General features: G+C 35.2%; 2 protein-coding genes across 4 annotated transcripts in view; both read right to left on the bottom strand.

Moving 5' to 3' along the window:
• Atg18a (Autophagy-related 18a) overlaps positions 1-12,148 on the bottom strand; it is a 541,369-nt gene that overhangs the window by 238,101 nt on the left and 291,120 nt on the right. The window lies entirely within an intron of this gene.
• LOC150086488 (multiple inositol polyphosphate phosphatase 1-like) overlaps positions 1-12,148 on the bottom strand; it is a 76,722-nt gene that overhangs the window by 17,412 nt on the left and 47,162 nt on the right. Inside the window, exon 7 of the mRNA XM_090371430.1 lies at positions 3,440-3,557. Within this exon, the coding sequence (XP_090227556.1) occupies positions 3,440-3,557 (118 nt within the window). The remainder of the gene's footprint in view (positions 1-3,439; positions 3,558-12,148) is intronic.

The following is a 12,148-nucleotide window of genomic DNA, read 5'->3' as shown; positions in this document are numbered from 1 at the left end:
TGGAGTTTCAATCTGGGTGCTCAATGACCTCGAAAATTCACACAAAAAATACAATAAAAACTTCATTATTATTGGTGTCCATTTACTTTCATTTGATATTTTTTTAATTCAGTTTAGCAAATAATAATTAAGAAGCCACCATTTTTAATTCAGTAAAAGAAGCTACATATGAATTTTTTATAATTAAAACAGCACGGTTAAATAGACTCCACAATGAATACCCTTGTTACAATTAAGGTGCAAGTGAGTGAAATTAAAGCTTATGGCCAACTGACAAAAAAAAAAAAAAAACCCAGATAATTCTTATTAATGGTTACCTGGAATTCAGTTAGGGAAAATCATACACATAAATATATAAATAAAAGTTCACTGAGGAATGTCTGTCTGTCTGTCTAAGGAACTAATGGCCCGTGTGGATATGAATCTATACCCTATATACAATATGTACAACCACTACAGCAATTGACACACCCAACTCCATCTCGAATATTTTTTTATCAGAATAATCCCGTGCATCTCGTGTAAGGCAGGAATCTTTCCACTTTATATATTGGATTCCCCAACAACAAAAGTGCGGAGCATCTCTTGTTATATAGAACAGGAAAACCCTATATAATTTTTATATAAATCAGCTAATTAGTTTATAAAACCACTAGTTAATTATTAGCGGTGCTTTTTTTGGGATGGTACGCACCGGTACGGCATACCGGCACCTTTATTAACAGTGACATTTGGATGCAGTGCACTCTGAAATTTGTAATATTCCGTAAAATTTTTTCACATGTTTACCTACTATTCAAATAAGTTTAAAATTATTTAACTAAATTTGCATTTTTCACTGCCTATTGTTAAGAAATTTTCTATATAAAACTGTATAACCATTTTTACGATTCTAAATTACTCAGTCGGATCTCTGTTTAACGAAGTCCTTTTATAGCGAATTATTTTGAATTCCCCTTGAAAGTTACATTTAAAATTCTTTCCGTTGAGCGAAGAAAATATTCATATAGTGAACGGATTAGGAGAGAATTAACTTGGTATGCACTGTTCACATTTCTGGCCGAAGTGCGTTATCTACATTTTTCCTATCTCTGTTTACAGGTCACAGTACCTGAATATCCGAATGACACTGACAGTTTCAGTTAAAAAAAAAAAAAAAAAAAAGAAAAGAAAAGAAAAATATCAAATTTAAGAACTAGTGACAATACCAAAGGAAAACAAGGACAACGAAGGTATTAAACCTTCTAAACATGAATTGTTGGCATTTGGTGAAAATAAAGTTAGAAAATTACAGTTAAATGAAAGAGATGCAATTCATGGATTTCTGGAATACCTAATTGAAAAGATGGTTTCGGAAGAACTGAAGCATTTGATGGATGCTCTGAGTACGATACCAATTTCATCGAGTGAAAGTGCATGAGGATTTTCACAAATGAATCTGATCACCAGCCCAACCAGAGCTTCGTTGATGACAAAAACAGTTTCTTCGCTACTGTTTCTTAAAATTGTAGGCCCACCACTGACCCGCTTCGATCCAGCAAAATATGTTGATTTGTGGCTGCTTCAGAAACATTATTCAGCAAGAGACACACAAAGAGGAAGAAAAGAAGTTGGCATAGGGTGTCGGGTGAAAACTTAATAAAAATTTGGAATATTCTACTTGTTACTTTATTTTTACTTATTATTTTTAGGGTCCGTAGTCTAACGAAGGGATTCTATCTCTGGAACCACTCAACCTACTTGAAATTTTGCATGGGTTTGTACATCATGTGGGCCAACATAACACCATACTGATCGTTGTTGACAAAAATTTGTCTGAGAAATGGGGGTAAAATGTGGGGGGACATAAAATGTCAGACAACCTATAGCTTATTATACACCATTGGAAAGAGCTCAACTAGTAGGTTTAAAATATAATTTTAAACCTAAAAATGGCGGTGCCAGACAGGAAAATATGAGTAATTTTCATGTCCCCCCCCCTCTATTTCCATCGCTAATGGAGCTAAAAATTTAAAAATCACATTAGCTATGCATTATTCAATGCTTATCAAGGGAAAACTATTCTGATTGAAATGTATAATTTACTTTTTGTGTTAAAATTAAAAAAACAATTTTTTATTGCACTTCAATTCTTTGTACTAGGTAACTCTCCTTTTGGCGACAAAAAAGGTTGCTAAATAGTTAGTTAATATTTCTATAAAGGTCATTTATAAATTTTGTGATGAGAAGTATTTTTCAACAATTTTCAAAGCTGGAGTTTTCCCGGCAAGGAGGTACTCAGAGAGCCAGTGTTGAGGCACCAGTGGTGGGCAGGCACCTGCACAGAGTCTTGCATGGCTCTCACCTGCCAGTTGCTTTTCCCCGAGACTTGAATTACTTCTCCAGGAAGAAGTTGGGGTCGCTTCTCCCACCCTTGTCATTCACAATGGAGAGACTGAAACAGACAATGCTTTTGTTAGTTCTTCAGTTTTAGGCCAAGCTGGGGTACTAGAAACTTTTTTCACTTACTGTAAAGCTCTCTATTTGAGATACTACACTAACGACCATTCGTGACTATGGACCTTTCATCTTGAGTGCCCGGCACTCAGTAGTTGACTGATTTATTTACTTATTTTTTTATAATCTTGAATAATAAATTTATGCTTAATAAACTGTGTTAATATACTAAATTTGTTGTTCTTATTCCAAAAACATTACTACTAAAGTAACAATATCAGGAAAAAAAATTTTTAGAGTTCTTTTCATATCCTTTTAATTTTCAGTTTTTCCTGATAGTAAAGAATAAGTACCGGCACCTATTTTTTTTTTTTTTTTTTTTACAAAAAAAGCACTGATTATTAGTATAAGTGTGCAGTGTCAGTTTTTATCTGGCAGACAAATCATTGTCTGCCAGATAAGAACTGGCATATAATGAAGAGAAAATTTGGGAATAAACACAAACCACACAAGTTTGTTTCACAACTGCTGACAGCAGAGCAAAAGCAAAAGCAAATCTATGTAAATTCTAACTGATTTGAATGTATAATATAAACCAATAAAAATGTCTTATATCATTAGAGGCATCCCTATGTTTAAAAAGATTTTAAAAAGTGAAACACTAAAAAAAGCAAAAGATTTGAAGATGTGTAAAAAATTAAACACAAATGTGACAGGGCACCTCCAAAACTCAGTTTTTGGTGATTCCAAAAACTGAGTTTTGGAGGTGCTTTCAGTTCTGGAAGGAATGATAAAATAAGCATGTAATATGCTGAATGAGCCTACTTTGAAAGAGAATTAATTTCCCTTTCCTGTAAACACACCTTATTTTCACTGATTCAGTCTTTGTACTTGATGATCAGCCCCCTATAAAGAACTTACATAAATAACTGTATATATATATATATATTCAAATAATATTCATATAATAATATATTCAAAGAATGTATATACTTGACTTTACTTTGTGTTAAATTAATTCCTAGTCTTTGGGCAACTCCATTGAACACCAAATGAAAGAATGAACCATTTTCAAATTTCAGAAGCTCTGGAACTGGTTCCTTCTTACCACCACAGTTTTTCTATTAAAAAAATTCATAAACAGAATGATTACTGTTTAAATTATTTTAAAAGTTACAATAATTAGCTTATTTAAAGTATTTTTATTCTGTAAATTCATATTTAATCTCGCATTCTATAAATCAATTATGCCTGTAGGTTACCATGTGAATTTTAAAAGATGGCAAACAATGCACTATTTAAAATATTTTAGCAATTTTCTGCTGCTATTTAACCCAGGATGGCAATAGGGCACCTCAGAAAATATGCATATGCACAGTTTGAACACATTGCATGTTTTAAAAATTTTAATTTTTTTAAAACTTAAAAATAGTAAGTACTGCAATCCATTAAAATAAAATGAAATATTGGCAATGTTCAAGTTGAATTAAAAAAAAAAAATTTTTTTTCAAAAATTATAAAGAAAATTAAAATGAGCACCAAGAGGTGGACTGGGCCAAAAATTCTTACCAGGGAAAACTTGTAGCGGCCTCTTACTAGTATTTATGGCCATATTGTGAGAACATGTGAGAGAGAGAGAGAGAGAGAGATACGGGGGAGATTACAAATAATTACAGTAATTATCAATAATTAATTTTTTAATGAATTTTAAATATAAATCACAATTAATTATTTTAATTAATTAATAATTAAACATAAATTAAACTAAATTTTACAGTTTTCGGGTCTAAGCTTATATAAATTCTCAAATACATGGGTGTTCCAATTAACGCAAATTAAGAGCTAAAGGATTCCATAATTCAGTGGTGTCAATAAAACCTACTGCCTCTCCCACATATTGTACTGAGAAGTCCCACTTGTCATAACCACACTACAGCAGCCACAGTCACATACAATATAAAGGCTTGATGTAACTGAGTGGTCAACAAGGTTTTTTTTTCCAACTAACTAGTACAACTATTTGTTATTATTAACTATACTTAGCAGTCACATGAAATGAAACCACAGTTCAAATCAAAATTCGTATGCTTTATCTACATTTGATTTTGATCATGGATGATCATGAAGAGACTATCTGTTTTCACTGAAGAAACTGCTGAGTAGGCACTAAAAGCTTGTGTTAATGTTCAACCTCCAGATAAATAATATTATCCCAGGTTCTGCCTAAGTTGCTAATACCTTTTCAAATTGTATAGTATCCCCTGAATAGGTAAATCCACTATACATTTAAAACTCAAAGAAATTGCTGGAACAACTATTCAGAAGCTTACTGATGTCAGATTTTTAAATTTTCAGTGAATGTATCTATTCAAGTGATGCTGTACAATTTAGAAAAGATATCAGCAAATTAGTGTATGAATTTTGAGTGATTTCAACCTTGCGAATCCTACAAAACTGTACTGCATCGATCAAATGGAGCTCAATTCTAGGGGTTAAAGGTAAACACAACAGTTATGTTTTTAAAACAGAAGTGAAATTCTTGACTGTTTGCTTAGACAAAATACATTATCCACAGTTCAGTATATATTCACTAACACAAACCACTCACCAGCTAATGAGAAGTCAGTAAGCTTAAAAATAGCTGTTCTGACACGCCTGGGATTTTTAAATATATAATAGATTCACCTATTCAGGTGGTGCTATGCAATTTAAAGAGATATTAGCGACTAGGCAATGTTAGGTGGGTCGGAAAACTGCTAGCTTGGGGGATTCACACACTAAAAGGTTAAAAGTAGCTGCAGGCAGAGGCGAAGGTGATTCTTGCACTACTTCTATTAGAATAAGCAGCGGCCTGGAGCAAGGGATGCTGGGAGTTTCAAAGACTGATGGCAGTCATCGTGAAACAGGTGGATATATGGGATGTATTAGGGTAACTAAGAATAAGAATAGGTGCATGTATACCAATGCTAGAAGTACAGTAAATAAATTTTATGAATTTGAAGTGTTGGTCAAGATATCAAAGGCGGATATTGTTGGGATATCAGAGACGTGGTGTCACACAGATATTAGGAATGCAGAATTGGAATTTGGGGAGTACAATGTGTACAGAAAGGATAGACAGGATAGGAAGGGAGGCGGTGTTATGCTGTTAATTAAGAAAAACATAAAATCAAAAGAAGTGCATCCAGTTGATATAGATGAACAGTGCACTGCTGAGTCAGTTTGGTGTGACATAAGCACTGAGAAAGCAAAAATACGAGTAGGAGTGGGTTATAGGCCTAATGACTCGAATGAGTACAATGAACAATTTTACAGAGAAATAGAGTGGGCTAGTAAATCAGAATATCTTATAATGGGGGATTTTAACTTCCCAGATATTGACTGGAACTTGTGGGTTGGTCACTCGCACACTAGTAAGACTTTTGTGGATTTATTGGATGACTGTTTTCTGCAGCAGCATGTTCGAGAGGCAACCAGAGAGGATAATACTCTTGATCTGGTTATCAGCAGTGATCATTTGTGTATTAAGAATTTGCAGATAAGGAACCACTAGGTAGCAGTGATCACAGTGTACTGATGTGGGATTTACTTAAAGATATAATTACCATCAGGGGTAAAGAAAAGGGTTTTTGCTTCCGTAAAGGTGAACACAGTGGTCTCAGAAAGTTTTTAAATTCTGTACAGTGGAATCAACTCATGATGTTACCAACATCAAATTCTAAGTAGGAAGCATTCAAGGAATTAATCGTGGAAGCTACCAAAAGTTTCATACCAACTAAGAAATATTCTTCAAGGTTTAGGCCTAAAAGGTTGTCAAATGAACTAATGAGACTCGTGGCAGAGAATAAAGATGCATATCTAACACAAACTAACAAAGTTATCAGGCAACACAGAAGCCTATGGCAGATATAAGCTAGTCTTTAATCAAGTCAAAAAGAAGGTTAGGCAGGCGAAGGCAGATTACGAGAAATCTTTGGCAAAGGATGCTAAGAAAAATAGCAAGGATTTCTTTACTTATATAAACTCTAAAACGAAGGGGATGGATCTGATTGGTCCAGTTGATATCGATGGTTCGACTGTTGATGATCCTGCTCAGATAGCAAACAAACTGAATGAGTATTTTGCATCTACATTCACATATGAGGAGTTATTAATGAAGGAAAATGCCAGAAGTTTATCAGATTGTAGCAGGGTGCTTAATGATTTTGTAATAACTGAGAACAAAGTGGAGTAGAAATTGTTGAAGTTAAACATAAGAAAGGCACCTGGGGTGGATGGGATTTATGCAGTTATATTAAAGGAGGCAGCAAAGGAAGTAAGAAAACTTAGCCATAATTATGAGAGCATCCTTGGATTCAGGGGAGGTCCCCCACAGACTGCAGATGTGCAAATGTATCCCCAATTCACAAAGGGGGATCGAAGGATGCCACGAGTAATTACAGACGAGTTAGTTTAACTTCTGTTCCGGGTAAAATAATGGATTCACTAGTTAAAGATGCATTGCAGGATCATCTAGACAAGACTGCAGCAATAATGCAGACACAGCATGGGTTTGTTAAAGGGAGGTCTTGTCTGGCCAATTTGATTGAGTACTATGATGTGGTCACAAAGGAACTGAATACCAAAAATAATTTTGATATCATATACTTGGATTTCAAGAAATCTTTTGACACTGTTGCGGATGGAAGACTACTGTACAAATTGGAGCAGAATCGTATTAACGGTAAGTTGCTACAATGGATAAAAGGATGGTTGAGTGGGAGAAGACAGAGGGTGGTAATCAATGGGTAAGTTGCTACAATGGATAAAAGGATGGTTGAGTGGGAGAAGACAGAGGGTGGTAATCAATGGGTGCTGCTGTTCAATGACTAATGTTATTAGTGAAGTACCACAGGGTTCAGTGTTGGGTCCACTGTTGTTTTGTATATTTATCAATGATATTGATGAAGATATATCAGGCTTAGTGTCAAAGTTTGCAGATGATACAAAGGTTGGCAGGGTTGTTAATGACAGTAATAGCAGTGTGCTACTGCAACAGGATCTAGAAAATTTGGGCAGATGGGCTGAGAAGTGGCAACCAAAGTTTAACATTGACAAATGCAAAGTACTGCATATGGGTAGAAGTAACCCCACAGAAATGTATCAACTGTGTGGTACTACACTTAAGGTGGTAGAAAATGAAAAAGACCTGGGAATAATTGTGCAGTCAGATATGAAGTTTTCTGAGCAATGCAGACAGGCTGTCAGGGCAGGTCATGCAGTTTTGTCAATGATATACAGGAATTTTGCTAGCAGGGAAAAGGAGGTGATTGTCCCTCTGTATAAGGCAATGGTCAGGCCATGCCTTGAGTACTGCGTACAGTTCTGGAGGCCTCATTTTAGGAAGGATGTAGATATGCTTGAGCGTGTACAGAGAAGGGCAACAAGATTGGTTAGGGGAATGAAGGGATCCTCTTACCAAGAGAGGCTTAACTTCTGCAAATTGCAACGGCTGGAGACTAGGCACCTGCGAGGTGTTCTGATTGGGATGTATAAGGTCTTGAATGTATTGAGCCCGCTAAATTCTGATGAGATTCTTCCACTTGTTCAGATTACGAACCTAAGGGGGCATAAATTCAAATTGAGGAAGGACAGATGTAGAATAGATGTGGGGAAATTTGCCTTTAGGCAGCGGGTGGTTAATTGCTGGAACAAACTTCCATCTGTCGTTGTGGAAGTTGATAGGTTAAATAAATTTAAGGAGGAACTGGACAAACATTTAGAGTGAATTGTTTTGTATATACATATATATTTTTTTTGGCTGATGCTGCATAAGCTCATATGTTTGCTTTCTTGCATCACATGCCACTACTACTACTTATGCAAAATCATGGATAACAATATTTGTCAGTGAAAGTCTCTCCATGATCAAAATGAAATGTAGCTAAAGCATACTAAAATCCTATAGTATAAAATCCCAATTATTTAATGATAAAACAATTGCTTTTTGAATTTAAAAAATTCAGTCTAATATATTTTGAAATGAACAATGCCACCAGCATCATACAATATAAACAGAAATTACTGTATTGTACATGAACATAGAATATAAACAAGAAAATATAGAAACCTATATAAACAAACTCATGTAAAAAGCTTTTTGAAAAAAATAGAAAATGCATGGATTAACTTGAAAAAATTATCCATAAATATTTTAAATAAGGTGCTACTTTTTGTTATACTTCAAGGATTTCCCACATAATTTGTATAAACAAATACATATGATAATATAATATTTGTATGCATACAAAAATTTTGCTTTAACTTTCAAAGCTTGCTTTCTACAGTGCTCTTTTTATATTGTTTAGTGAAATAAAAATTCTTTATCAACTGCTTATAGCTATAAAATGTATAGCTACAAATGAATATTTACAGGTGGAAAATGTACTTCAAGGATCATATCTCTCTTTCCATTATGCATTATAAACTTAAAATTTTTAAATATTAAATTATGATTTTATTTTAAATAAAATATAAGCAGAAGTATCTGAAAATTACTAATTTGTATACATTTGTGCTATTTGTTTATATTTACATTAGAGAAACTAATTCCCAATCATTGAGTAGTTAGTAAAAGCATCTTTCTGAAAACTACACAATAATATGAAAATATAGTAAAGTTGAGGTGAATAATGTAGGAAATACAAATGTTTGTTTCTTATGCTGCAGTGCATTGTTTCATTTTGAAAGGAAAGGAAGGAAGAAAGAAAGAAAAAAGAACCACACGCTTTCCGAGACTATCATATCTCCTCTGTATTTATATACATACAAAAAAAGTGGAAAATTAAAATGAAATTATAAAAAATACTAATGAAGATTCTACAACCAATCAAGACTTTTTTAGTCTCAGCTGCCAATTAGTTAGAAAACATGCTGAACAATTAGTGTGAAATCTGGCATAAAAGCCAAACTTAATAATAATAAAAAAAAAAAGAAGCCAAACATGATTCATACATTTTCAAAAAATTTTTAATGCAGAATTTAATCCACCAGGGTACCATAAGATCACAGTAGACAAAAGAAAGGATAAAGAATTTCACTAACACCCAACTACTGGCTGAGCTGAGTTGTCTATACTATGGCAGCCTCAACTGTGTGTATCTACTGGGATAAAGACCTGAAAATCTAAAAAAATGTTGATAGAAAGCATAATACCAGCAAGTTATTCAGAAAATATAAATAAAAAATGGTCGAAGAAACTCTCATCAGAAAGGCTAATTTATGAGAAAAACATTAATATATATGAATAAATAAATAAACCTGTAATAAAAAACAGTGAAACTGGATAATACAGTTTAACCAGCCCCAAGCACTTCCAGTTAAGTGACTATGAAGTTTGGTGGAGGTGGTATGATGGCATGGCTCTAAGTCTTGAAGTTTCTGACTCAAGCTGTTGGTGGCTGAGAAACCACGAAGTTCATAACCTACTTGTTCTCTGGACAATTATGCATTACATATACATTGTGGCAGTACTATAGAAATGGATAAAGTCAGTATAAGCATTACAATGCTATTGCTAAGCCATATCATATCATTAGAACTAGCATTAGTAGAGGCATACGATGCAAGAAAGCAAGTTTATGCAGCATCAGCCGGGGGGGACTCCTATTTCACCCCTCCAATTCGTTCCAAAATGCCTGTCCTGTTCAGTTCAGGCTTAAATTTATTTAGGCTATCAACGTCCAACAAAAGATGGAAGTCTGTTCCACAATCAACTACCCGCTGGCTAGAGGCAAATTTCATCACATCTATTCTACAACTGTCTTTCCTCAATTTGAATCTATGCCCCCTCAGGTTCTTAATCTGAGCAAGAGGAAGAATCCCATCATCACTCAGCTTGCTCAACCCATTCAAGGCCTTATACACCTCAATCAGATCACCTCGCAGGTGCCTACTCTCCAGGTGCTGCAATTTGCAGAACTTAAGCATTTCTTGGTAAGAGCACCCCTTTGTTCCCCTCACCAATCTTGTTGCCCTTCTTTGTACTTGTTCTAGCAAGTTCTTTATCCATTCTAGCAACTCTATATCCTTCCTAAAATGAAGCTTCCAGACCTGTACACAGTACTCCAGGTGTGGCCTGACCATTGCCTTGTACAACAGGATAATCACTTCCCTGTCCCTGCTAGCAAAATTCCTATATATCATTCACAGGACTCCATGATCTGCCCTGGCAGCCTGTCTCAGCAAACTTCATATTTGACTGCATAATTATCCCCAGGTCTTTTTCACTTTCCCCTTCCCTGAGTGTAGTACCATACAGTTGGTACATTTCTCTTTGGTTATTGCTACCCATATGCAGTACTTTGCATTTGTCAATATTAAACTTCAGTTGCCACTTCTCAGCCCATTTGCCCAACTTGTTTTTATCCAGTTGGAGTAACATACTGTCTTTACTGTTGTTAACAATCCTGCAAACCTTTGTATCATCTGCAAACTTGGACATTAATTCGGATATACCTTCATCAATATCATTGATGAATACGCAAAACAACAATGGGCTCAGCACTGAACCCTGGAGAACTCCTCTAATAACATTTGTCCACGAAGAGCAGTGTCCATTGATTACCACTCTCTGTCATCTCCCACTCAATCATCCCTTTATCCATTGTAGTAACTTACCCTTAATGCCATACCTCTCCAATTTGTACAGCAGTCTTCCATGTTCAACAGTATTAAAAGCTTTCCTGAAATCCAAGTATATGATATCAAAATTATTTTTGACATTCAATTCCTTTGTGACCACATCATAGTATCCAATACAATTGGTCAGACAAGACCTCCATTTAATAAACCCATGATGTGTCTTAACTATTACTGCAGTCTTGTCTAGATGATCCTGCAATGCTTTTTTTTTTTTTTTTTTTGATTTGGTAGTTGTTGGCGCATCGGCTTCTGTGGCCATATTGCACCTCCCAAGGTTTTTTGCAGTACTTTGATCCAAGCCCGAGGCGGGAATCGAACCCGCGACCTTTGGGTTGCCGGGCAGGTACTTTACCCACTCGGCTAGCCCGGTCGGCCAGCAATGCTTCTTTAACAAGTGACTCAATTATTTTCCCTGGAACACAAGTTAAACTAACAGGTCTACAGTTACTTGTGTCATCTTTTGAACCCCCTTTGTGAATTGGTGTTACTTTTGTACACCTCCAGTCCATGGGGACCTCCCATGAGTCCAAGGAAGCTCCCATAATTATGGCTAATGGTTTGCTTACTTCCTTTGCTGCCTCCTTTAATATAACTGGATAGATCCCATCCACCCCAGGTGCCTTTTTTATTTAACTTCAACAATTTCTCCTCCACTTCCTGCTCTCAGTTATTACAAAATCACTTAGCTCCCTGTTAGAGTTTGATAAACATTCTGGCATTCCCCTCATTGAATAACTCCTCATGTGTGAATGTAGATGAAAAATACTCATTCAGTTTATCAGCTATCTGAGCGTGGTCATCAATAGTCAACTCATCTATGTTAAGTGGTTCAATCTAAGTCATTCCTTTCCTTCCAGAGTTTACATAAGTAAAGAACTCTTTGCTGTTTTTCTTTTCATCCTTTGCCAAAGATTTCTCGTAATCTGCCTTCGCGTGCCTAACCTCCTTTGTGACTTTATTACAGACAAACTTATATCTGCCATAGGCTTCTGTGTCACCCGATAATTTATATGCATGTCATACATTTTTC

Source organism: Mastigoproctus giganteus, chromosome 4 (genome assembly GCF_048544385.1).
Source record: "Mastigoproctus giganteus isolate SK-2022 chromosome 4, ASM4854438v1, whole genome shotgun sequence".
Lineage (NCBI taxonomy): Eukaryota > Metazoa > Arthropoda > Arachnida > Uropygi > Thelyphonidae > Mastigoproctus > Mastigoproctus giganteus.
This window is presented reverse-complemented; position numbering and strand designations above follow the sequence as displayed.